Below are 26,956 nucleotides of genomic sequence, written 5' to 3'. Positions count from 1 at the left end.
ACAGAGAACCATGTGGACCGTTCAGCGTGACGCCCACGAGACCCAACCCCAGCTGGCGGGGCTGCCTGACGTGTGGGCACAGGGCAGCCTCTGCCCTCACACACTCAGTTCCTTGTTAAGGAACCAGGCCACGTGGACAAGAGGCAGCAGAGAGGATGGAAAAGGAACGAGTGAGTCCAGGGAAGACGTGGGAGACGCCGTGCAGCAAGTCGGAAGTTGACCTGGAGCAGGCTCGGGAAGCCCAGGGTCACTCTGACCCAGTAATTCCAGCTCTGGGTTCACCCCAGAGAAGAGACTACAAGTCAGCACAGAGACTGCACCCTTCACACTTGGATCGCAGCAGCCAGGACAAGCCCTCGACCAGCCACCCGGCGCCAGCACACGCCAGGGTCCCCCCATCGACCCTCCGGGACACAGGGCTCCGGCCCGGCCAGGAACACGCCACCCACCCTCTTTGCTCACACACCCTGTGAGGCTGAAGGTGTCTGTGTGTCACGGGCTCCGGCCAACCTCGGGCTGGGCTGACCTCCTCTCATTTGAGCTGGTCTCCAGCATCTGGCGACACTGGGAGGCCCAGGTCAGCTGGCCCCTTGGTCTGGCCAGGACTGCAGTCAGGCCCCTGCTGACCATCAGGCTGAGCCTCACACTCCAAGGCAAAGCCGAAACTCTGTGCAGAATTGCTGGCCCGCAGCCATCCCCTTCCTGTCACAGGACACAGGCTGGGTGGTGACAGCGCTGCTACCCACCCAGCATGTCCCTGCTGCTGTCCACCTGGGAGACGCTCGCTCGGGACAAGCCTCCCACCCCCCGCAGCCCCAGCCCCAGAGGAAGGGCCCTTGGACTCGGCCTCACGCAACCCCCTGGCCCAGCACGACCCCTGGCTGCACGTGCCCCCGGCCCTGCGTCACCTTGATGTGCTTGTACGGCGGGGGCTTGCGCGCACTCTCCTGCGTTTCTCGGGCCTCCCTTTGAAGTTTGATTTCACGAAAACGAGCTTCAGCTTCTTGCAGTGCTAAGAAGTCAACAAAGTGTGAGTGAGAGACTCTTGGAAAGCTCTGTGTTTTAATGGTTTACTCTAATTTGTCATCGCTCTGCTAAGCAACGTTTCTGGTTTCTGTAAAACTAGAGGCACACATAGTGGTAGCAGTGTCCTGAACAGAAGGGGCTGGGATGCTCTGGGAAGTGCTGGGCGCAGGCCCTGGGCCTGCCCGACACAGTCAGGTCTCCTGCTGGGTCTCGCACTCAGGACCCCACTCACCGTCCCCAACTCACCCCTCGCCAGCTGACCCTAACCTGAATGCAGTCCACGACCTCTTGCTTCCATCCTCTCTTTCGTAATAATTTTTGAAAATCTTCTGACGGCCCACTCCCACTCAGATCTGAGTGCCCCGCTGCTAAGAACCCCAACGGGAGAAGGCCAGGCAGCGCAGCGCTGCCTGCCTGAACTGCCCTTAGGGAAGAACAACTCCCGGGGCTGCCCTGTGCGTGGGCACCACCTTCCCCGTCCTCCCCCATCCCCGGCTGTCACCTGAACACAACACACACCAGCCTCTGTCCCCCAACCGGGCTGTAGGACCAGGGCGGGGCATCCTAGCTCCCTGCCCACGCCTGCAGCTGGGCCACCTGGCACCCAGCGTCTGCTGACGGGTGGAGGGATCCTGCCAGCCCGAGCACAAGGCCCGACAGCAGCAAGCCTCCTCCACATCTCCAACTGCGCACACGCAACCACAAGAGATGTCTCTCAGTCAGCACTAGAGTAACCTCCTGAAAGCTCTAAAGTGTGTTAGTGAAAGCCGTCACAAACCAGCGTTAGAAAAGTTACTAAACATCATGTCTTGTCTTATGCCTCGATACATTAGTCTGTAAACCTGCTGTTTTCTTACTTAAAATACAGCCAGGATGCAGAATCCAGTGTTTTTCACAGAAATCAAACTTTCGAAAGCACGAATCAGGTTTAGCAAGGGCACCCGAGTTCCCTGCCTCCATCCGCCCGGGAACCTCCGTACCGTTTTTGAAGACTCTTCCGATCCCTCTGACCCCCTGGTGGCGGCTGCCCCGGTCCCCCTCCACGTACGGGAACACTCGCGCCTGATGCGTCCAGTAATAATCTTTAGACCCAAAGAAAAACACAGGGAATTCTCCAATCTCGTGCTTCATTTTCTGAATATTTGGGGGAACATTTTTGGGATGGCAAACTTCTGCCGGCCACCATCTATTATAAATATTAAAAACAGGGTTCACAGAGTCTTCAGAGAGAGTGACAATCATTTCAACACTGTAAGTACTGCAAAGTAAGAACACATTTGACAGGCAGCCCGAGCACAGGCGTCCACGCCCCGCACCTGTAGTTCCCCAGCTTCACCCAGATGATGTCCTGGAAGTGCAGCTTCTTCCCAGCCCTGCAGTCATTGCAGAACCAGCTGCCATCTGGCATCTCGATGTTCAGGCAGTCGGGGTGGAAGGCCGCGGGGCAGGACTCGCAGCACAACAGGCTCCCCCCTGCAAAGGAGGGCAGTGCTCAGCCGGCCGCCACAGCCCCGCCACCCGCAGCTCTCACAGTCTAACCTGGCCTGTACACAGAAGAGCGGATCTTACTGCCACCGCTAACGATATCCCCTAAGTCCGGGAAGTGATCACAGGTAACTTAGAGACAACAGGGGACGCGGGCATGACAGGAGGACGGAGACACAAGGCCCCCGAAGCAGGCCCACGAGGGCTTCGTGCGTGGGGAGCCCGGGAGCAGCGCACTCCACCCTCGCTGACGGATCCCACAGATCGGGGCGTGGAGGCGGCAGGCCCTCACCTTTGGAGCACACGAAGCACCAGCTCACGTTGACGTGGGCGTGGTGCCTCTTCCCCTTCCGGGCGGTGAAGTGGCCCGTGCAGACGATGCTGTGGGAAGCGACCACCAAGCAGCCGGCTGCCAGACAAGCGTCCCCGCCGTGGTAGGCGACCGGGCACCGGACGCAGCGCATCATTTTACCTGGAGGCAGAGACACACCTGAAGACCCCACACAGCAAACAGGAGCCAGAAACCACCAAGCCTCCAGAGGCTCCTAACACTGGTGCTGAAATAAAGCTGACATTTGGTGAGAAGGTCAAGAGAAGGGAGCGTGAGAACACAGTCGACGACACGGAGACACATTTCCTCAAGGCAAAGGTGGCTCAAGACGCCGTCAGAAAACGACCGAGCGCTAAAATGCTGTACTCTGAAACAGTGCACACCCGGGTTTCGCCGCCCGGGCGCTGCGGGCCCGTGGGCGGCTGTCCCGGGCGCGGGGCCATGCTTAGCGGCCTCCCCCGGGGTGCCTGCAGATGCCTCCAAGTAGCTCCAGACACGGCCAAACATCCCAGGAGGACCAAACCACCCTGGCTGAGAACCGCGGGTGTCAGGATGTAGGGACACCCACCCCGGCTGGTCCCGCAGACCTAACGCGGCCCAGAGCAGATACCGTCTGATTTCAGAACGCTTCCTCCTACACGGCGGACCATGAACGACTCAAAGCCTCCCCTCCTAAAATCAGGACCCTTTAAGATGGCGATTAGGGCAGGAAGAAGGGAGAATGTCAGGGAAAGCTCTGACCCCCACCCCGCCCCCGCACTGAGCCAGCGGCAAGAACACTGTGACTCCAACCACAGAGGGGAGAAAGCCCCGGGTGAGGAGCCCGCGTCCCGGCCCGCAGCCCGCGCGCCCCGCCCCCGCCCCTCACCGCGCGCCCCGCCATCCCCCCACGCGCCCGCACCTTTGGACGGCCTCGGGTTGGAGGGGTTGGAGGCGTGGCAGCTCAGACAGCTGTGCAGCGGGCAGCGGAAGCCGCGGCTCTCGAACACCGTCAGCGGGTACCTGCGCACGCAGGCCTCGTGGTAGAACTTCCCACACTGCGACACCACGCAGCGCTTGACGTCCGCGTCGCCCTCCTTGCACACGAAGCAAGAGTGGATCCCTGACGGCGGGCGGGGGGAGAGGGCACGCACGAGACCTCAGCGGCAGCCCGGAGGCCGCGGGACTGAGCAGCCCCCCGCGGCCGAGCACCTGTCCAACCTCGCGACAGGGGCAGCAGCCAGGCCCCGAGCCCCAGCATCATGGGAGGACAAGCCAGGGCAGTCTGGCCGGGCAGCCCGGGCGAGGCCATCCCCACGAATGAGCGAGAAGCTCGAGGGAAGGGGCTCCTGCAAAGAAAGGCCTCTACTCTCGCCCGGGCAGTCGGCCGGCTGCGGGAAAGAACAGCAATGACGGCGGAGGACAGGCGCCCGGGGGAGGTGCTGTGTGGGGTGGCCTGGACCTGGGTGGCTCCCCGGAAGTCTCCAGGTGTCCTCTGCACCTGGGACATGTCTTCACGAGTCAGGAGACCCTTGGCCTGGCCAGCGGACAGGAGGTGGAGTGTGACCACAGCCGTGCCGTGCCACCAAGCGTCCACCTCCCCAGACCATGCTGGGGAGACTCGGAAACAACCTTGAAGCAGCGACAACTCGCCAACAAGCTGGGAGACATTCTGATTCGCGCCGGCCCAGCCGCTCCCCATCACCCCGCCCTCACCTGATCCCGAACTAGCTTCGGAGGGACGAGGGACGCTCTTTCTACCCGTGATGGGAGGCACCGAGGGGACACGTCTGGGGGCAGGGCTGCTGGCTCCCGAAGGAGGCCGGCAGGAAGGGACAGGTGGACGCAGAGCCCGGGGGGAGGATCCCACGCTGGAGGGGAAGGGCCGCGCGGACGTACCTGAAGCACACTCGGTGCAGGTGAACCTCCCCTCCGGCCTCCGGGAGAGGCCCAGGCAGGCAAGGTGGAAGGCGCCGCAGCACGGCCCTTCGCAGAGCAGGAGACTGCCAGTCTTCTCGCACAGCTGCAGGCGGAAGGGGCATGTGAGGCCCTCACAGCCCGCCACAGGGGGCCCCGCACCCCCCAGAGGGACAGAGTCTGCTCGGAGGGGCCGGCGAGGGAGCCGCAGCACAGCCGGCGTCAGGTTCAAATGGAAAGGGGCGCCCCAGGAACCGCAAAGGAAACAAACGGATCGAAACCCTGGAGGACACGCTCGGGAGGTGCGACGTCACACGTGACAAACAAGGAAGCTCACGCACACTCGCTGACCACGTATCTCAGCTCTAATGGAGGGAGGGCCGCCCCCGTCACACGTGCACACACACCGAAGCACACACACGCAAGCAAGGCACGCTGCACGTGAGCCACAAGAGACACATCCTCGCGGGTCCTGGACCCCAGAACTCTGCTGGCGGCTGGAGGGCCGGGAGGGGGTGCCCGAGGCTAGCCCGCTGCCCCTCACCTGACATACGTGCTCCTTTTTGGCGGTCACTCCTCGTTCAGACTTTTTAGACGAGACGGACACTTCAGTCTGTGTTTCGTCCGCACTTTCGTACGGGGACTCCAAGGGCTCATCTCCCGGGCCGTCCGAGACCTGAGGAAGAAGGGGGCGGACGACAGTCCACGAGTGGCAGCGAGCTGCCCCGCGGCCCCAGTCCTGCTTGGCCTCTCGGCGCCCCACCCACACCAGCTGCTTCCCGGTACACACACCTGTCCGTGAGCTGCGCAGAAACTCAGAAATGGACTTTGATTGACTTAGCTTTAGTTCCCGTGTGTGTGTGTGTGTGTGTGTGTGTGCAGAGGATGCGAGAACATCCTCTCAATAATCCTTAAGAATGAAGTGACTTATAAAAACCAGTCTGCTCAGACAAGTGACCTAAGGTGGGCTTGGAACCAAGAATCTGGACTTTTCTTACCCAGTCTGCTAGGTTCAACTATCTCAAGGCAAGGGAAACCCGCTGACACCAAGTGAGTTTTTACTAGACCCAAGCGCTGTATCAAATGCAGGCCTCCGTGCCGCAGCGGCAGGGCCTCCGCGCTCCGGGCGCAGGCTCACAGCAGGGGCCAGGCTCCGCACACCATCCCGACCCACCCACCGCGGTGACTCCGCGCCTCCCTCGGCCTGTCTCCCCACCGGGGCGGGGGCAGCGGGAGAGGCAGGGAATTGCCCACTCGTCAATCTGAGTGAGAGGCTGGGAGAAAGGCTGAATCTTGGAGCAAACAAGGTGACTCACAGCTCACGTTCGCCTCTCGCCCTGGTTCGTCGGCGGTCAGTAAGACAGCTAACCCCTCCCTTACCACTGGGTTTAGCACTTCCCCTCCCTGACCAGCAGTAATAAATCTTTAAATAGAAGTCTATAAATCTGTAATCAGAAAATTTTCTTATATATCAATTCAGACCTTTTTAAAACCCTAAAAACACATTTGTATTCATCTGCTGTCAGGCAAACAAATGTTGAAAACTGAGTTTTTAAGTAGAGCAAAAGCATGAGCTACGTTTCCTGTGCGCCCCGATAATCACAGCAACGAGGAAAGATGATACAGGCTTGTCGTTTGCCAATGAGCACAAAGCTAGAAATTGAATCGGGCCATATTTAAAACAAAAACCGACAAAACAAAACAACTCCCGCAGGCCATCCAACCCATTCCGCAGCCTTCTGAGTGAGCTTTCCCCAGATTCTGCTCGCTGAAACTACAGGAAGCAGCAGAAAGGAGAAAGCCTGGTAAACAGAGGGATTTTGCTGACTTAGACTGGTCTCAGAGCCGGCTGACTCCTTACAAGGGAGCTGTGGGCCATGCTGGTGTCTGTGGCGGGTGACAGCTGTGTGGGCCACCTTTCCGACCTCAACACTCTTAAGAGGTAGCCGTTTAGACTTGACTCCCTCACCCTCCCCAGGAAGCCGTGGGAACGGGACTGAGTTACAGGTCTGGTCCTCAGGCTCGGCAGCCTGCCCGGATAGAGACCTCTCCACCTGCTCACCTCCCGCTCCTCCACAGGGACCACCCAGAAAGAAGGTGAAGCCCCAGACCTGTGGGTCAGATACGGGGTCACAGGTGGGACTGCGTGTCTCAGCGAGTCGGTGGCCAGCGCCGGGAGAGCTGGGCATGGGGAGAGAGCGACCCCGCCAGCCCGGCCCCACTGGAAGAGGAGCCACTCGGAAGCCCAAAGAAAGAGCTTTGGAAGTGGGCTCCAGGGGAGGGAGCCCGTGCCCGACCCGCCAACCCATGATCTTCCCTCAGCATGGCTGGGACAAAGTTAAAAGCTGGAGGAAAAAAAAAAAAAGGAAAGAAAAAAATGCATGGAGAGAAAGACAGAAAACACAGACCAGTCCTGGGTCAAAGGAAGGAACAGCACCTTTTATTTAAGATTTACAGAAAAAGTTAGCACGTTTCCACTTAGAGATATTTCCTAAATTAACAAAGTCTTTTTTGAGGAAATAAACACTGAATACATATTTTGAATGAAATATAAATGTTAAGGACACACAGGAGGCTCGTTTCCTGGTTGGGGTTGGAGGTACACATACAGAATACAGGACTTAACAACAGTACAGTCCATGACACGGTGCGGGGGGCCCGACTCCCAGCCCACCGCGCCCCTCCCCGCGCCCAGCGCGCAGCCAGCACACAGGCGGGGTCCAGCGCCGCTCGCTCGGAAGCCCCCACGGCCGCCCGCCTGGGGCAGAGCGGGGCCTCGCTCCGGCTGCAGGCTCCACCTCCGCGGGCACCAGCGGCACTGACTGCGAGATGCGGCCATGAAAGCGACACGCTCACCCGCATGGTCCCAGCACCATCCCAGTCCCAGTCTGGGACATCTACGGTCTACTCCTCGTCCAGCGGGGTGCATTGGAAAGAGAAAGCGGAGCCCGAGGGGCACGGACTGTCAAGCGCTTCCCGTCGCCCCAGATCCACCAGAGCCACGCCCGTGGCCGGTGACCCCGCAGCTTAGTCCCCACTTCCAGTTTTCTCCAGTCTGAAAACACTCTCCTCTCTACTCAGTCTGGGACAGCACTGAGTCTCCTGCTTGCCTTAGAGACTCATTCCTCTACGGGCAGAGAATGCAGTCTCCGTGATATTACAGGGGTTTTTCCAGGTGACAGTAAGGAACACAGTGCAACAACTTCTAGAAGCGACTATGTGACTCCCCAGCAGGTCCTCCCTGCTGTGACCGGAAAGCAGTCTCCTACCTCAGCCGGTGTCACACAGTGGATGTCAGGCCTTTTAACAAACATCCCTTCACAAGTTGAATTCTACATCATTTGTGAAATACAATTACAGACCTTGCACAACAAATATTTCTATAAATCAACATTACTTTCATGTTTAAGTTACGCAAAGCAGAGGAGGAAACAGAGAACCAGAAGTACCTTCACACAGAACTGTGGATTGACAGGTGGTAAGAAGCCTGTGTTTAGGAGGTTTAATGAGCTTAAAATCCACAGACTAATCTCAGACAGGTCTTCCAAGTTAATATCACAGTGAAACATTAGGGTGGAATTCAAATAACTTTGAAATTAGTCATTCATCACCTGAAACACTGCATTCATAGCAACTTTTATTAAACCAGCCCTTCCAGATGACGCAAGCTGCCCCTAAATTCTAGAACACTCCCTGTCCTCAAACCCACCTCTAACCTCAGTCGCTCCTGTGTGATCCAACAGCCCTGGAAGCTGCCAGTGAGAACCAAGTGATGGCCAGTCGGGCCGTGTGGCTCTGCTGTTCCAGATTCAAGGCCAGTCCTCGTCACAGGTAAAATGAGTCTAAAATTTCCTATCAACCCAGCTGTGTCCCAGCTGTGGCCGTCTGTGGAGCACAGGCTGGGGAGGGACCCGGCTGGCGGCCGCAGGGACAGCCGTGTCTGCCCGGAGCACTCGAGGCTCAGCGACCCAGGCCCACCCACCCGCTGGGCAGGGCCACCCTCCCAAACCGCGGTCATTTCCGGAAGGTGCAACACGCCCTGAGTGGGTAGCACACGCTTCAGAACAGATGCCAAATAATTATATGCAAAAACCCAACACCTACATGCCGGCCAGAAAAGACAACCACAGAGCTGCAGAGGCACCAGACAAGAGGAGGCCTGTCCGGTTCCTGAACACCCAAGCACCACTGGGGGTCTCCCTCGGGATGCCCGCGCCGGTGGAGGTGCCCAGACCTGGTGGTACAAGCAGTGAGGGGGGTACCAGGTATGTGTTTTCTAGCTGCTAAGCACAGTCAACTTTCTGTCACTGGCATGTAAGTCAGTAGTAATTTCTAATATTCTACGTAAAACAACAAAAACAATACACAAAGGGGTGAAAATCAATTTCACTGACCAAAAATCCTAAAGTATACAGGAGTCAGCATATTTCTTTTAAATAAAAAGTCAATAAGAAGCCAGTAACAGATCTGGGAACATTCTGGGAAATCTTTTAAATAAAAAAAGTGATGTTTCGATTCTTCCAGCAAAGACCCTAGTTCAGACCCACGATCTGAGAGATAAATGGGTCCTCAGTGACGACTCCTTCTGTCTGTAGACTTTGAAGGGCCGAGGTGCTGGCTTACCTCACCACTGATGTGAAAGCACAAAGTCCACAGTTTCACACGATGTAAGGGCAGCTCTCATCCAGCCCACGTAGACGTCCACCCGACCAGAACTACCTTAAAAGTGAATTAATTTACTAAAAGTGCTAGATTTGCTTCAGAAGCGTGTTAAGTTAGAAATCAAATGGAAAAGAAGTCAAGTAAACTTGCCAAAGTGACAGTGGCAGTATTTTCTGTCATCCTTTTCAGATAGGAGCCACTCCTCGCCCACCTGTCTGCGGCCTCACCCAAGTCATCCGAGGATCACCCACCAAGTGCTGCTCTCGCTCCTGGAATGATCCTTTACGTAAAGACGACTACACTGCACCCAGAACGAGCAAACCCACAGCCCTCGCCTGCCACTCACAGCAGGCCTCAGGGCGAAACCCCTAACTTCACACCCACATGCGAGCACGTTTTTGTTTTTAGAAGTAGACGCTAACTCACAGTCTGACTCTTCTTCCTTAGAACGTTTCTAAGACTCTCAGTAGATGTGAGAGTTGCCCCATCAGGCAGGCACTGGCCCTGCTGTGGCCAGGCTCACACCTCTCTGGTCCGAAGTTGGAGAACAGGCCGGGGCCAGGAGACCGAGGGAGTGACACATCCCCGCACCTCTCCATCCTTTCCTCGGGTGTACTCAGCACTGATGTCACGACTACGGGAACCTCTGGAAAGGGTCTCTCCCTGCCCCGCGCCTCTGTCCCTGAGCGCTCCATCTGGAACATTCCTGTGCCTCAGTGTGAATGTCCCACGAAAACCACGGAGTCGGGCACATCTAAAGCTGGGGAGGGGCCCTCAGAGATGCCCCCGAAGCAGTGCACCCCTCCCTGAAGGGCGGGCAGGCAGGCGGCCCCTCGCGCACTGGGAAAGCCACCTTTGCCTTATGCTTCTGAAACTTTGCTTTCTTGTAGTAAAACTTTGGGTTTCTTGTTGGTTTTTAGGAGCATCCTCTTTAATGTACTGGGGTTATTTTCAGTGGGGAGACACAGATCGAACAGATCGCACAGAGTCCTGAGATGCAACCTGACCTGAAGTCATCCGCACTGGACACTGGGGAGCGGCTCACAAGAGGACAAGGGTCTCCAGGCGGCGGGTGGCGGCAGCTCCACGGCCCGCACGTGCCCTCTCATCTGCACAACAGTTGCAAATTCGGGCGAGCTCTCACCTCTGGCCTCATGTTTGGGTCTCGAGTCCCCTCTCACAGCCGCCTCCCTGCCGGGCACAGGCATGGTGGGAAGGAGGGGTCAATCCACGTACGCTGGAAGCAAAATGTGCCTCAACCAAAGGCTGCCCAGAGGCCGCAGGATGAGAACGAGCAGCAGTGCCCAGACGCTGGACGGCGGGCATGTGCAGTGGCAGGGGGGCGGGATGCAGCCCAGTGAGCTCAGGCGGACGGACGACCGAGCTCATCCAACAGGGGCCCGTGTCCACTCACCTCCTCCAGGAAGCCCCGGGGCCTCAGGAACTCTGCTCCCACACGCTGTTCCTCAGCAAGACCTCTACTGGCGCACCGGGCACGGGACAACCCGCCCCTGCTGGACACCACTGCAGGATGCCAAGACAGCTGCCCACGCCAGCTGGGAGACCCTGCACAGGCCCCTCCCTGCCGCTCCCGCACGAACCCTGCTGCTCCTCCAGCCGCGGTCTCACCCTTGGTGGAGAGGAAAGCGCCTGCTTCCTGGCTGACTTCTAGTGCATCCGCTCAAGATCCACATGCTATGACTGCAGATGCAGTCTTGTAATTCTCGTCAAAGGCCTTTCAGGCTAGAGTCTTTACTTTGGGTGCTGGTTTCCTGAACTAGGGTCAGTTTTACAAGAACTTTTTTTTTTCACATTTTAACATTTAGTGACTAGTGTCTTGAGACTCCTACTTCTCTGCCAAGCTCTTCCTGTTCCCCTGCACTGGAGCAGAGCCACCCGCCAGCCCTCAGCCACAGTCCAGAGCCCCAAAGCGTCTGCCACTAGGGTTACCTCGCCCCGCGTGCACAGTGCCACCCGGGGACCACTTCTCATGCCAGAGCACGATGTATACTCACGGATAAAGTGGAATGATGATGACTTTATTACTTTATTGTTATAACCAATATTGTCACAGTAATGAACCACTAAGTCCTTGCAAGGGGCCAGGCACCTGGCACTTCACGTGCGCCACACTGCTTTCCGGCTTAGGACACAGTGTTCATGAGAAACTCATCAAAAGTAACACACGTCTGAGGGGTCAGCTGGGAGAGCCCCCGCCCCGTGAGCAGAGGGACAGAGGCCCTTCCTGCCTGCAAGCGCCCCGGGTGGTCACCCAGGGCCGACACCTACTACAAGGGCTGGCGCTACAGACGCAGTTCGTGAAGTGGCCAGTGAACACCCTGGTCACTGTGTCCCCCAGAGACCGGCTGCTGAATCAGAGGACTGCAGTTCAGTGTTCACAATGAGACTGGAAGTGACATTTTTTCCTACAAATTTACTGCAGCTAGTGTCATAGTAAAACTGTTTAGTAAAAAAAAGAATCAAAAGTCTTCCTGCCTTTCATGTTGGAAATTCGTTTCTACCTACAGGACTGAATACGTCCCATCAGCAACGAACAGGTGAGGGGACTCCTTTCAACGTGTGCGGTTCGCTCTTTGTTTTTGAAGGTACAGATGCTGACACTGTTTCAATAAAAATCCAGTGAACTATGAACTAGAGGAGGAAAATGACTTCTGACAGGATAAACCCTTCTGTTCGGAGTCCTGATCACGGGCCCGAGATGCCCTGGTGGAAGAGCCTTCCTTCGAGGTGACATCTGCCTTGCTGACCGGAATGTGAATGTGTCTCTGCTATGAGATGAATGTGGTCGGTTCAATGGCCTTGATCAGGAGTCTTACCTTGGTCTTACAATTTGTTATCTGTTTTCTTCATTGTGTGTGTGTCAAGACCAGAAAAAACAGATCACACACATCTTCCATGAGAGAAAGTGCTAGGAATGCCACTGAGTGTGCCCACGGGCGCCGCCGGCAGCAGACATCCTGGAATATTGCACCACTTAAGTGCAGCACAGAGCAGCTGAGTTCAAGTCCAGCTTGGCTGATGTGGGCTCCCATAAAAGCTGTTACCAGTGAAGGCGAAAAAAGTAAGAATTCGCTCTACTAAGGGAATAAGAAATGAAGTTACAGAACACTTAAACCACATTAGCTCCTTCCCAGGCCTGTCATGCAGGTGTGGGGCTGTGACCTGTCCTCCTCAGCGTGACGCAGCTCCTTCTACGTAATAACTGTTTTGATGTAAGTTTTATTTATCACACACACCTTGTTTAAGGGGACTTTAGACATGACTGAAACATCTTGAAAAACCAACCCTATGAAAATTCCTTTTTTTTTTTTAAATTCCTTAGTCAATGGTGATGAAAAGAGAAAACGTGACCCAAATGAGGGGCCAGGGTGGGCCCCCCACACATCAGCTCCACAGTCACCCCGTGCCCACCAGACAGGGCCCAAGGCGTCTAGGGCGTTTCTCCCTAACACTGCACCGCCTCTCGGCAGAAAGGAACTAGCGTGGGGGGCGCTGCGCTGTGTTAACACAGACACACTTGTCCTGCTCAGCCACGGTGCTTTCAGCGGGCAGTACAACCCTGCGTAAAGGAACCTAACGTGAGCGGCGTATGCACCGCACAGAAGTGGCCTGATGGAAAAGCCTAGTGCACACTGCGGGATCTAAGTGTCACCACCACAACGCAGAAGAGCGCGTGACTGTAATGTACTTAATAAACTATACACTGCTGAGGTTCTAAAGAATTAAACATCCATCAAGTCTAATGACTGAGGAACGCTTCACCTAAGTCTTCCCAAGCTCAGAACAAACGTCTGCGCCAGAAACACAAGACGTACCCCGCACCCTGGTTACAATCAACGTCACACCGCCAGGCACACCTGACAGAGCAGGCCGCCGCCTCCCTGCCACCCCCGCCCGGGCGCTGCTCTGTCCCAGCCTCCAGCCCAGGCAGCCAGCTGGGGACAGCAGGCCCGACCTCAGCCCTCAGCGCTTTTCTCCTCATTGTGTCTGACAACAGGACAAGTGAAGCTCTGCCGGGAAGTGGGCCAAAATAGGATGCAAGAAGAACCCATCAAAAAATCTAAACAAAAAAGTCAACTTAAGCGAAGGAACTGCAACTTTGTTTTCAGTATTCACCACCTTTCAGTTAACTTGCTAGGACACTAATCTGCACTCAGACAAGAAAAAAAAGGAAAAGGACAACTACGTTGCACAGAATTAGAACCGGCCTCTCTGTGTGTCAGTAAGCTCCCAGAAGTGTGAAGAATTATCTCTGCGTCTTCTCACGTGTGCCCACACGTGAGACACATCTGGTCGCCTGCACGCACTACAGCTCTCGGGGAGCCACAGCCCCGCACGCACCACTGCCGGGCGGCCCAGCCCCTGGAGCAGCCCCGTGCAGAGCAGCTCTCTGTGTGCGTGCCTCGTCGGCTGCCTGGGACCCTGGCCTCAGTGCTCAGACACCCCACCGCCTGGAAGCCCCCCTCCAACAGGCGGGGACACCAGAGACGGGGAGAAAGCAGAGCAGCACAGGGCCCCCCAGGGACCACGGTGGACACCATGTCAGAAGTGCCACCTTCTGACCCCACAGGGTGAGGGCTCTCCCACTCTGTCTCACTCCTAAAAAACCCAAGCTCAGCCTCTCCCACAGAAAGCTCTAAACAAGGACTCGTGTCTGCGGTGAGAAGAAGGGCCACAGCGAACAGCACAGCAAGAAACTGAAACTTGAAAGTAAGTTCCTCAGATAGTCTCTAAAGCCAGAATCCCAAACTCCCTCTGGACAAGGTGTCAGACCCACATCCCGAGGCTGCCGTTCGCTGCGTTTTTAGGAATGGCAAAGAGCACGCTGCAAGTTCAGAAAATAGGAGTCACATCACCCAGGGAGCTCTGCCTCTAAGGACCTAAGAACATGGCAGAATTTACAGGGCCAAAGCCGGGTCCCACAGCCCTGGGACGCACAGGGAAGGCCGTCCGTGCACCTGGCCCAGGAGGTCTCGAGCACGTTCACGGCGTGTGGGCCTCTCTGTCCCGCCGGGGTACAGATGGCCCACGGCAGCCCGGCTGTCGCAGAGTTGGGGGGACCGTGTGAGAAATCACAGAACCAAGGTTTTAAACACAATTTCAAGCATGATCAAATGCACCGCTACTGAAGTACAGCCACGCACGTTTGCAAAGACGCCGTGTGCATCTGTGACTGGAAAAGGCTATGGGAGTGACTCGCTCCCAGCTGGTGACGTCGCCCAGCTTGGAGCACCTCACCCTCCCTAGGCCTGTGGAGAACACCATGTGGTGCTTCACCCCGGGTAACTAAGTGGCCCTCACATGAGTGCCCTGGTCACTATTATTATTATTTTACCTCATTCTCAGTGAAGGAGGCAGAAGGAGACGAACTCTTGCTAAACGCGAGAGACACGGGTGCCGCTGGGGGGGCCCGGTTCCGCTTCTTCAGGGGCTTGCACGCGTCAGACAGATGCTTCGTGGCTGTGAAATAATTTGGTTTGTAAAGTAAAGTTTGAAATCGTGGCTCAATCTCTCTCCTGCTCTAAAAGTACCCATCTAAAAAATGAACTCCTAAAGATGAATTTTCTGGGCTGTCATGCCAAAGGGTTAACTTTTTGTTGTGGAAAAATCAAGGTGAGGAACTGGACGGTGAACTGCAGCGGCCCCCGCCTGACCCAGACCTCAAGCTGGGCCAACACCAGCTCCCCCACACCGGGCTCCACATCCCTTACCGGTTCCTCTGCAGCAAACCCCAGACACAGCATCCCACCCACGAGGGGTTTAGAACGTCTGAACTTCTAAAACGTAAGGTTTCAAATACAACCACATGCCTCTATCACCTTAAAGTAACAACACTTTGTATTGTTAAATGTCCACTCAGTGCTCAAACTCTCACAAATGTCTTTTGTTTTAATAGTCGGTTCAACTGATTTTTAAAAACCAGTATAGCACTTCATGCAAAATAAGGAAAACAGAGCCATTTCCATTCTTCACTTAATTTTCTCCCCCGAATTTTATTTTCCTTTCTAATTAAGATGTGGAGATGGTAAGCTTGCTTTAATGACCAACCAGATAGATACGTCAAAAAGACCATGAATGAAAAGGCCGCCTGAGTCCCCCTTTCATTGTTTTGACAGTTCTTTTTCACAAGCACTTTAAAAAGCTAGTTCTTCACCACGTGAAGTAACAATAAACAGTCACTACTTTGACTTTTAGCTGATACACATGGAGGACTGGGTACTAAGGGGGGGGGGTGGATTTACAGCAACAACTGGTACCGTCAATCAGAAACCTGGACATTTCTGGTTTAAATCACTTCTCCAATATAAACTTAAACTGAAAACAATAAAGCCGAGAAGTCCGCAGAAGGGCGGCGTCAGTGAAGCCAGCCGAGGCACGGCGCGACTTCTACGTTAGTTGTTAGTTAAAGCGGTCTGTTTCCAACCGCCAGAGCCCCTCCCGCCCCCGCCCCGGCCCCGGCCCCGCCCCCGCCCGAGGGCGTCTCCCCAGCGCAGGGCCCGGGCAGGAGTGCTGTCCACATTACCTGCCTGGCTCTTCAGAGAGGAGGCGGCCTCCGTGGCCTTGCAAGAGCTTGCTCGGGCGGTCTTGTCAGCGACAGTCTCTCTCTGTTATTAAAAAAGGGATGGAGAGGAGGGAGGAACAGAGAAAAAGAGAAAGGGAGGAAAGGGAAAGAAATCTCCGAACGTGAACTGACACAGGCGACTGAAGAGCGTGTGTTCTGCACGCGAGCCGTCAGCGCCGCCGGCGCGGACTCTCTGCCTGAGCGGAGCTGACCCCGCTTCCCGCGGACGTCGGCGGGGGGCAGGCGCGGCCACGCAGATGCTGAGCACGCGTGGACATGGGCCAGAGGCAGCCCCCTTCTCCCCTGGGTGCCCAGTCAACTACACGGGGAGCCACCACAGACAATTCCCAATTCTGAGACAAGCTCCAGGTAAACCTCACAAAGTCATCAAAAAGCACATTTCAAAAGAGAAAAATAGCAGGAAAAAAAAAAGAGGGATCATGAGCATTTATCTAGTGCTCAGAAGGCGAGTAATGTGGTTGAAATAAACCTCCCGGGGGCAGCACTGCCACCTCGGTCAACCTGCAGCCCGGAGGCCGAGTTCCTATGTCTGCACCCCACCCTGACCTGCCGGACCCCAGTGGGGTGGGCACCGCACTTGGGATGCTCCCGGCCCAGCCATGTACTCAGCGCAGGTGGGGAACTGCACGCGACAGGGCTCACCCAGCTTTGTACGAAGCAACAAGACACCTTGATTCTTTTTAAAATCACGTGCTATTTCCTGAGCTGTTTATAAAGTATTTCTATTTAGCTACTTCGTGTGAATTCTGGTGTTTCAAAACTACGCTTTTTTGGTAAACCCTCTACATAGAGACTCCAAAGCGACCAGCCAGTGTGACCGTCGATGAGGCCAGTCCAACAGCAGGCGCCAGAGGAGCAAGCGAGCATGTGTTTCCAGGGAATGAGCATGAGAGTAACTCAAGGTGAACCTCAGCTAACAGGCTGCTGTCTGACACCTGGTCACTGACAGCCCCACCTGCAGGTCCTCAGGGAAAGGGGGCGGCCTGCCTGCTCTCCTGAACTGCAGGCATGGCTTCAAAGAAATCAGACCAACCATGTGGTGGCCAGGTCTTGAGCAATACGTGAGATTTATTTTCCATCCTTCAAAATCAAACAATGAAAGAACTTCTTAATTTAGATCAGTAAAAGACAGATGGAGGTTGTACTCAAAACCATAAATCAGAGTACAACTCCTTTGTCAGAACTATTATCAAATAAACATAAACTCAAAGGCTGGGTACAGAGTCAGTTCAGACGGAGTTATTTAGGTGGGTGTCTGAGAAGGTTTAAACAGACGGAGCCGCGTCACACAGGCACAGGGCAGGCCCCGCGCCCTCCACGGGCACCAGCCCCACACCAGCTCCTCCAACGTGGGAACCTCGGTCAGTCTCTCTCTCCTCCAGGTACCGGGCAGCCTCTGACCCTTGACCCCGCGGGCACTGCCAGAACTGCAGGGCCCTGGGCTGCCTTTATAGAGAACTGGGCCTTTACACCTACGCTTTGTTCAACGCACCAAACAGGCCTACACAGCTTGATCAGCGTTCCCGGAAGTGAACAGTAACGTGAATTACTAATAAACCGAGTGAGTTCATAAAATCTGTGCTCAATGCCTTTAGTGGCTTTTCCTCAGCTTCTTACTGAAAAGTCAGCTACTCAGTGGGTTCTGGTGTGCTCCTGTCAGCTCGTCATTTGCACCCTGAATGGCACGCCCCCAGGCGGGACTCACTTCACGTGCACCGTTGTTGAATCTAAACTTCAAGCATTATTCAGGGTGTCTGGAGGCACTAAGGCCCCCGCAGAGGAGAACGTGCTCTCCCCCGCGGCCTTCTCCAAGGGTCCCTGAGGGAGGCTGACCAGTGCCGGCTGAGCACCCCTGGGAGGGACCCGGGGCCTCCAGCCATGCCAGTCTGGGACGTGATTACCTTCCGAAGACTGTGCCTGTCAGTCCTGAGTCTTTTCCTGGGTGCGTCCTCCACTTCGACGTTTTCTGTAGGGTCCTGTCTCCTCTTTGTGTGGTTTCTTTTTTTCCCATTTAAGTGACCTTGAAATGGGACGGGGGAAACTGATGTGAGAAACACCCCACAAGCCGCCCCGCAAAGCACGGGCACGACCCTGGGCGGCCAGCGCAGGCCTGGCCCTGCCAGGCCTCCTGAAGCACCTGCCGCTCCAGGGCCTAAGTGTCACCGATCGAATGTCTCCACGTCTTCCCAGTTGCAGGGGCTGCTTCCTGCGACATCGAACAGTAGGAAATCTTTATCTGATCTAGAGATTATCATACTGGTATCTGTTACATTTAATGTCCAATAAATTAGCATTAAATTTAAATATAACCCAGTATTCCTGACAAAATCCTTTACTTAGTAATGTAAGTGGAATTTAATATACAAAAATAGATGTTTAAAAATAAGTTTCTTCTGTAGAGCACAGGGAACTATATTCAATATCTTGTAATAACCTTTCATGAAAAAGAATACGAAAACAAGTATGTGTGCGTACGAGCATGACTGGGACACTGGGCTGCGCACCAGAGACTGACACACTGTAACTGACTGCACTTCAATTTTAAAAAAAAGGAAAGGAGCAAAGGCTAGTGGAATTTATGTTCAACTTCAAAAATTTAAACAACTTGCTACTTTTTTTGCATTTCCTTAAAGAAGCATCTGAAGGAGTAACACCCCATTTACATCTGCAAACTAAGGGCTTTCCACATGTTTGATTAACTGTGCCATGCACCAGGAATATCACTTAATCCCAACAGTACTATCCTCGAACAGCAAGACCTAAGGTAAGACTGCAGATTCCAGAGATACGGTGAATCTGCACACACCGATGTTAATCTAACACCAATCCAGGACCCCCCCGGCAAGACTGCTTTGCAGAGACTCCTGGCTCCCTCCTGGATGCTCACCACACCCCTTGCGGGAGGGCACCACAGGCTGGGGCGCAGCACACCAGCCAGGGCCACTGAGCTCCTTGGCATCCAGCAGCCCAAGGCAGAGGCAAGCACAGGCCCCGTCTCAGGTCCAGGCCTGGTGTCTTGGAGAAGAGTCATAGCTGGGGTGCCGGCCTCACCAGCTACCAGTCCCAGTCTGGCATAAGCAGCCCAAGGGCAGCCCTCAACAAGCTCTGCCCCTGGCCACTGCGCCAGGCTGGCCTCGAGGGAGCACCAGGAAGAGGCCTGCAGAGCGGCGGCCAGTGGGACCTGGTGAGCCTGCCCCACAGCACACGTGCACGACAGACAGACACCCCCCAGCGGAGGCGAAGTTGTGGTCCTTATGTAAGGACCTCCTCCTGCACCAGGATAAGGCAGTGCTTGCTTCTCACAGGAAGAAGCAAGATGGGCATCTGTCTGAATCCCCAACACGGGGCCAGCCTGCCGTCCCGTCCTAAGCACCATGCTCCCACGACCGGCACACACCTGACACACACAGGGCAGGGACCACTGTGCCCAGTCTACTGAGCACTCAGGACGGCCCAGAGGACACAACGGGACACGGTCAAGTCATAGTGACTCTTCAGGGGCAAACTGAATCTGGCTTCAAGAAAACCTGACTACTCTGAAGTCAACAGTCACTGACAAGGGACACTTGGCACACTGATGAAGAGTCTGGTGAACTTCCGCCTTTTAAAGAAATCACAAACCCTAGATGCACCCCCATTCTGAATTGTAGTATTTGAAACAAATACTGAACCAGTTAGATGAAACTCTATGTTAATATAATTAGACAGTCAATGTGGAAATCTAGAAAGCCCTGAAGTCAAAATGGAAACATCCGTGAACACGACTGGCAGGCTCTCGGGTGCGCGGCCACAAGAGCCAGGACACACGGCGCTGATTCAGAAGCACGGCCTCATGCACACAAAGCAAACGCAGTTACTTCCGGGCCTCGGCCTCCTGTTAGGTGAGTCTGGAAACACTTTACTTTTGGCCTCTCCAGAACTCTTCAACCTTGAGAGACGCAGAATTTTTCTGTATTTTAAGCTGATACCCAAATATGTCACACTTGTTTTTACATGAAGGGTCCATTTTCCGGAGCACAGTGTCCGAGCATGCACAGATGACGCCCTGACTGTGGGGACGTGTCTCCCTGAAGCTCACAGTGTGGAGCCCCTCCTCTGGCCATGGCCCAAAGCAAAGGAGCAGCAGAGGACAGCCACACTGAAGGTCAGCCCACGGTGCCCTCCTCCGTGCGAGCTCTTGAGCCTACAGGACAGCCCCGGATTCAAGGCCGCTGCCCACGGGGGCGAGGCCCCCGTGAGTGAGGGCAGCCTGGCCACGAGACACTGGCCTGGTCTGGCCCTGGCCCAGCATGTGAGCCCGCAGCCCCGGAGGCCCCCTGGGGTCCCACCTTCCTCCTGCTCCCTCACACCCCCACTGGCTGCAGAGGCTGGAGTGCCCGCCCAGTAGGCACAAGCGAGGGTCCACAGGACACGGGAGGATCGCCCGGAATGGCTCTGGGGAACCACGAATAAGGAAAGGCCGGCAGAAGGGCTTTCCTGTGACCCCCAACTCTGGCGGCTGGTCGGGGCTAGGAAGGGCGGGGCACCAAGCAGCCACCGCCCACGCCACACCCAGGCAGGGACACGGTGCAGCGCTGCGCTTACCAGACTCTTCTTCCTGCCTGGGAAGGGGCCGGCAGGGCGAACTTGGTGTGGTAGCGCGCCTTCTGCTTCTCGGTGAGCAGGTCCCACTGGGACCCCAGCAGCTCCTCGATCTCCTCGGCGGGTGCGTCCGGGTGCTCGGCCACAACCTGCGGGAAGACACAGGAGGGCCTCTAGGGGATGAACACCTCAACTCACAGGACCCAGTGCCCAGCCCTGAGAACTCAGCCCGTGGCATTTTCTCTCCTACCTGTCAAACTACTGCCCCATAAAAGCTTCAAAGAAAATAGTGTAAACTGATGTGAAAACTCCTTGAAAACTCACGGTTGGAAGCAGTGCTGGTGAAAACAATCCAACTGCACTTGTGTAAATGCAGGAAACGACAAGTGTAAGAGGAAACACACTTCCCGCCCGACCACTAAGTCCCTTCACTGACACCTTCCTAGGCGCCCTGAGAGACCCGCGCGGGGCCGGGCCCTGAGAGCGCCACCTCTAGACCCAGAGGCGAAGCCTCGGCTGGCCTCCTTGTCGGCCTCGCAACAACCCCACCTTCAGGCACTTGCTCCAGAAAGACAGCAAGGCGCTGTGCCAGCGAGCACGCCCTGACTGCTGGCCCGGCCCGGCCCGGAGACAGCCGCCCTGCGCGGCCGCGACACAGGGAGCCCTGGCCCTGCAGCACAGCAGGGCTGCCAGCACCAGGCCCGGAGCGCTAGAAACGCAGCACGCCGCTCCCCCGAGGAGCCCGCCGACAACCAGGAGCCACGCCCTCACAAGGGCCCCAAGGGACGTGCGTGTGCGCAGGGCTGAGGGCTGGGCCTCCACTGCCCACCGCAGTGACCTGGGGTCGCGACCACTCCAGCCCGGCGGGCCCGGCAGCACTGCTCTGAAGGCTCCCCAGGGGCTTCCAATGCGCCCCACGATTGAGAACCACCGGTAGCGGGGCTGTGGGTCAACAAGGCACGGCAGCAAAACAGACCTGACCCGCCTCCCGCATTCGCACAACCCGATGAACTAAAAACTGATCTCCTGTTTTTAAATGTTGAAAAAATCAGAGGAAAACTATTTCACAGCCCATAAAAATCAAAGGGAATTCCAGCACTGGTGTCCACAGTAGAGGTCTCTTGGAACTCGGCCACAGGCGTTCACTCACGCTGCCACAGCAGGGGCCCCAGTGCCCCAGGCCCTTGCAGAAGAGGCCTGCCCACCGGGCAGCGCGCTGGCTGCCGGCATGGGGGCCAGACCCAGGTTTGAATGTGGCTCGTCCACCTGGCAGCTTTGAGAACTCGGGGCAGTGGGGGGGCGTCCACTCGCTCTGTGATGGCGACAGTCAACACTTGCCTGGCGGTGGGAAGGAGTCAGTGGTCACCACGACCACCGAGACCTGCCTCCTGCCTGTGACACAGGTAGCCTCTGCCTCAGCTCACATCTCAGTCACCTGGACAGCTTCGTGCAGCCTCCGGTGCCCCACCTCCACCACGTCCTCCTTGGCCCTGCTGGACGCCAGCATCCCACCAACTCTGCAGTGCGCGGTCCGGCTCCACATCCGACCCTCCACGGGGCATCCTCACCCATGTCCCTTGAGAGTTGCCACGTGAAAACGTGCTCTTTCCCACCCGTGCCCGCCTGGGTGTTTCCAGCCCTGCGCACACCTGCTTTCTCCCCTCAACCCAGGGCTCCCTCCACGCTCAGCCCCGCAGGCTATCCTGCCGCCCTGCCCTGGCCCCTACACTTCCAGCATGGAGGGTCTGAAACCCTGGCAGCAAAGGCTTCTGTGCAAAGCTTCAGACACACAGAGCACGTGCCTCCCGGAACTCCCACCGGAGGCCCCCAAGCACAGCACGTTTGTGGGCCTGCTGCCCTCAGGCAGCCAGCCTGCACGATGACGTTGTGGATCAGAACAAAGTGTAACCATGTCCATGGCTGCTTCCTCGAGCAGGACTGCCAAACGCCCCTGGAGGCACCCTTCCCCTTGCATCTGCTCATCTGTGCTCACCCACTCCCCCGGCTCTCCAGTCTGTCCACCTGCTGACGTTCCCACACCAAAGGTCTCGCTCGTGTGACCAGGGAACCACGGCCCATCCCCGCCTGGGCTGAGACCCCCCGCTGCTCCTCTTTAGCCGGCACAGACTCTCTCCCCACTCGCGTCACCCTGGGCACCTCTGCACTCGAGCCACACACCGGACAGTTCCCCGCAGGCTGCAGACACGGCGGGCTCCACCTCCCGACACCTGCACAGGCCGCACGCTCCCTGAGACACTCTCCTCCGCCAGGCTGACTTCCGGGCACCTGTTAGGTTCCAGCTACAACGCTGCTTGCGTGCCCTTGTTCAAGGAGGGCTCTGCCGTGGGACAGGAGATAGATCTGTAACAGCAGCTGATTCCGCCCCTCACCCACACCGTGCCCCCCACGTGGGGCAGAGGAAGTGGCTTCATCACCATCCCAGGTTAATAAAGCAACGACCATTCGCTCAAGTCTGCAGGTCTCATAACGCCGCCACGCAGCGTGAGGGCGCCGGCCAAGGGGCAGGGCCCAGCACTACCTCCTGCCTGTGCCGCCTCTGTGGCTGTCAGCCTCAAGCTCGGTGCAGCCAGCTGGGAGACAGGGATACGCCAGCCTAAAAGGCTACTGTGAGAACTGAACGCGATTTTCCACGATAACATACTGGCAACGTCTCTCACGTGTGGTAAGCACTCAACAGTGGCTACCTCTCTATTTTCATCAACCACTTCAGACAAAAATATGGAGAATCAAATACCCACAAGCCCACACAGCTGGCTAAAACGTCACCAGCACAATCTAAGACTCCGTGTGCTCCTCAGAGATCGCTTGGCACCCCCCACAGCGAGCTTTCGGGAAGAGCGCCCTCAGGCGGCCTCCACGGAGCCCGGCCGCCTGGTCCTCGCGCCTCCCTCCTGAACAGCGCTGGCTGGTGCAGCCTCTGGACAGTCCAGGTCTTCCAAGTCGAGGGTGTAAAAGGCCTCGCCCTGCCCTCTCGCAGACCACTTGCTTCGGGGGACGCGGGCCTCCATGCCGTGAGGACGGCCGGGCAGCCCGTGGAGAGGCCCCCTGGAGGAAGACCCTCCAGTCAAGCTTCAGACGTTGCAGCCCCAGGGGACACCTTAACTGCGACCTCGTGAGGCCCTGAGGCAGAACCACCCAATGAAGCTGCTCCAGCGTTCCTGACCCACAGGCACTGAGGCGGTCAATGCAGCTGTTGCTTTAAGCCACTAAGCTGTGCAGTGACTTGTCAGGCAACAGCAGACACCTAGTGCAAACGCGAGTCGTGAAACACTGGTTCAACTCTCATGGAGCCACAAACGTCAGGATCACAGAAGGTGGGAAAGATTCTTTAAAATTTGGAAACTGAAGCGAAAAACATCCAATAAAACTGCTACGAACACTGGTGCTTTCAGTAAACTCTCCGAGTGGACCACCCCCAGCTGCTCTCACTTCCTCGCACACAAACCAGGACTGCCACCATCCCCACCCCCGGCAGACTCTGGCTCCCAGTGTGCCCCCCACCCCTCTCGTGGTTTTCCAGGAGCATCACAAAATACAGCTGTGAGCTGCCTGTCTAAGGTAAGTCTGCTGGACAAAGACCAACAAGCAAAGAACATTAGTGAAGAACTCAACCATTTCACGAAGCACAATACTCTTCTTCACTTGCAAGACAAAAGCTGGAAACTGACCTCAAAAAAAAGTCAGCAAGTGGAAACCAAATGCCCTTGAGAGTCCCGGTCTTCTATCCATGGAGTGTCCCCAGAAAAGGAGGCTCCGTCCACTCCGTCCCTCAAGGGCTAGCCACTGATTCACCAGTTAACACCCAAACAAAAACCATTCCTGCGTGCACCAGCCCAAAAGGAAACCATCTAGAAAGACCGAGCTCATCCTTCAGGGAGGAACTGGGAGCAGGAGCCCACTGGCCGTGACGGTCAGAAGGCGTCCTGGTGCCAACACTCTCGGACAACACATAACTACCAAACGCAACCAGCACCAAACCAGATGAGAGCGAGGGGCTCGAGGGCCTCACCCAACAGAGACTGGGGCGGGCAGGGGCGCTGGTCTCTAACGTGGAACTGGGCTCATCGTGGCCTTCCAGCCAGTTTGCATGCAGCCTAACGCCCACAGCAGAACTGTGCAGGACGGGATCTGGCAGGGACTCGGAGCCAGAGAGAGGCCATGCTGCGAGCCGGGGGCTCTGGGTGCACGGCCCCCACCAGGGCGCCCTTGGCCCACAGTGTTGGCGACCTTGGGGGCGATACGCTTCTGTCTGCTCTGGGCACATTTCTTAGTGCTAGAAGGACTGATGGGGAGCAATTTGGGTCCCCAAAAGCAAAAAGGGTGGCCCTGGAAAAAGGTGTGACTTCTCAGGTACCCACTCTCCTTCATAGTTTCAAACAAGTGGAAGGCCACGGAGACAGACGAGGATGAGGCTGAGTGCGGCTGGCTGTGGTTCTCTGCTGTCACAGCCTTGCCCCACTTCCGAAGTCTGAGCGCAGGTGCTCCTCCCCACACGTGACCGCCGTCCTGCTCAGACACACGTAGTGCACGCGCCGAGCTGACCCCTCGTGCCCTTGTGCACAGCAGGCCCAACAGGGTGGCCGCGCCCTGCTCGGTACCCCGGACAGTTCAGTTCCTGGGCGGAGGTACATACCTGGAGCTACACAGGGACCCTTTCTGGATGGACAGGTAGACAGGTAGGTAAAGCCAATAGTAGGTATGTTGCACTTTTCAAACTTTAAGCAATAGGACCTGCACGTCCTTCAGCAACTTGCTCGCCTCCTGAACATGCAGTGAGTCCACCCTGACTGCCGTCTAGTCACTCCGTGGGAACATACAAGCCTGTCACTCCTCTAACTTCTTGGTGTTGAACACTGTGTTGTCTTTTTGGGTGCAGGGCTGAAATTTCTCTAGGGTGAACACCTAGGAGTGAAGTTATAACAACGTGCGCCTTCAGTCTCATTGGATATTGCATTTTTCTCTTGAAGCAAAGTGTACGGGATGACCCCCCGCCTGCCCAGGCAGGACGCCCACTGTCGCTCACCCCCGACCCCAAAGGCACTGGGGCTGGCTGCTCGCCTCGCCAGGACGGCGACTCCTGGGCTCTCCTGGGCTGGCTCAGCAGCCTCTCTCTGTGGACTCACTGGCCACCAGGCTCCTCTGGGCCGTCATGTTCACAGACTTCCCCCGCTTCCCTTCAGCTCTGTCTGAGCTGAGCACACAGCTCGTCCTTTCGTGTTAACACAGTCCCCACATGTTCTGTGACCAGCTTAGCTCAAGGAACCCTCCCCTCCCCCAAAGTGACAACACTCTTCTCCCTCAGCGGCTGAGTTCTGAAGTCACCACTGGGGCCCAGGGCCAAAACTCCTGGTGGAGTTTTACTAGGATTTTATTAAGATGATACTGGATTCGCAGTTTAATGCAGGGGGACCTCAGACCACCGGGCCTTCCTATCACATGAACGCACCCGTCTGCACGGGGCGACAGCCAGAGCAGCCATTCTTCTCTGCGGCTGCACCTGTTCCTCAGCGCCTCGTGCTTCGCTGCTGTGACAGGCAGGGCCTTGGTAACACCGCCCGCCCTCCACGTCACTGCTGCTCTCCACCAGCGCTGCGGACTTCTCCTAACCGGGGGGATCTCGTGTGGACCCTCCAGTTCCCACGTGGGCCTCCTGCCCTGCTGCAGCCAGGCCTCTGCGGTTCCCTCCTCGCACGGCGCTGCGGGCGCTTCCCTACCACACGTGTGCGTGGTGACACAGGGCAACCCGCCTTGCTCACAAGTCTAGAAAGGAAGCCTCTACGCTGCATGAGTAAGTGTGATGCTGCTTCAAGTTTCCAACAGACATCCTTCGGCAGACTTAAGGAAGCTCCCTTCTAATCCTAGCTTGCTCACTTTGTACCAAAACGCAATGACTTTTATCAAATGCCTTCTCCCTGCCTACTGAGATGATCACTTAACCTGCGACAGCGAATCGCAGTGTCAGATCTTCTGACGTCACACGTCTTGCACTCCTGAGAAAAGTCCCCCAGCCCACTCGCTCCAAGTGACAGCGAACAAGACCGAAAACGGGGCCCTGACCCCTTCAGCTCTTACACCGGAATCAAGCCTTTGAGTCTGAAGAGATCATTTATTCTACGAAAACGATTAAGAATATTATTCAAATGCTTTAGTCATTTGAGTAATTTTCTTATTATTGTCCTTCAAACATCTTAGAAATAAATGCTCAACATACTCAGTGCTGGTGGCCACGTTAGGTTTGTAAATGAGGGTACCGTCTACGGGCCGCTTCAGAACCGCCCCCTGGAGAAGGCGCTACCCGGGCCCGGTGTTCAGGACCAGGCCGAGCCTCAAGCAAAGAGCGGCCCGCCGAC

General features: G+C 56.4%; 1 protein-coding gene across 1 annotated transcript in view; it reads right to left on the bottom strand.

Moving 5' to 3' along the window:
* The window catches only part of NSD2 (nuclear receptor binding SET domain protein 2), a gene marked incomplete at its 5' end in the record, with an annotated part of 49,580 nt that overhangs the window by 11,610 nt on the left and 11,014 nt on the right, over positions 1 to 26,956 (bottom strand). The window contains 12 exon segments of the mRNA XM_032492494.1: positions 909 to 1,012; positions 2,007 to 2,212; positions 2,343 to 2,499; positions 2,804 to 2,983; positions 3,744 to 3,944; positions 4,721 to 4,844; positions 5,283 to 5,414; positions 14,757 to 14,881; positions 15,945 to 16,026; positions 17,906 to 18,024; positions 20,589 to 20,601; positions 20,603 to 20,734. Of these exon segments, the coding sequence (XP_032348385.1) occupies positions 909 to 1,012; positions 2,007 to 2,212; positions 2,343 to 2,499; positions 2,804 to 2,983; positions 3,744 to 3,944; positions 4,721 to 4,844; positions 5,283 to 5,414; positions 14,757 to 14,881; positions 15,945 to 16,026; positions 17,906 to 18,024; positions 20,589 to 20,601; positions 20,603 to 20,734 (1,575 nt within the window).

Source organism: Camelus ferus, chromosome 2 (genome assembly GCF_009834535.1).
Source record: "Camelus ferus isolate YT-003-E chromosome 2, BCGSAC_Cfer_1.0, whole genome shotgun sequence".
NCBI classification, from domain to species: Eukaryota; Metazoa; Chordata; class Mammalia; order Artiodactyla; family Camelidae; genus Camelus; species Camelus ferus.
Note: the sequence above shows the minus strand (reverse complement) of the source record. Positions and strands in the feature narration are given on the sequence as shown.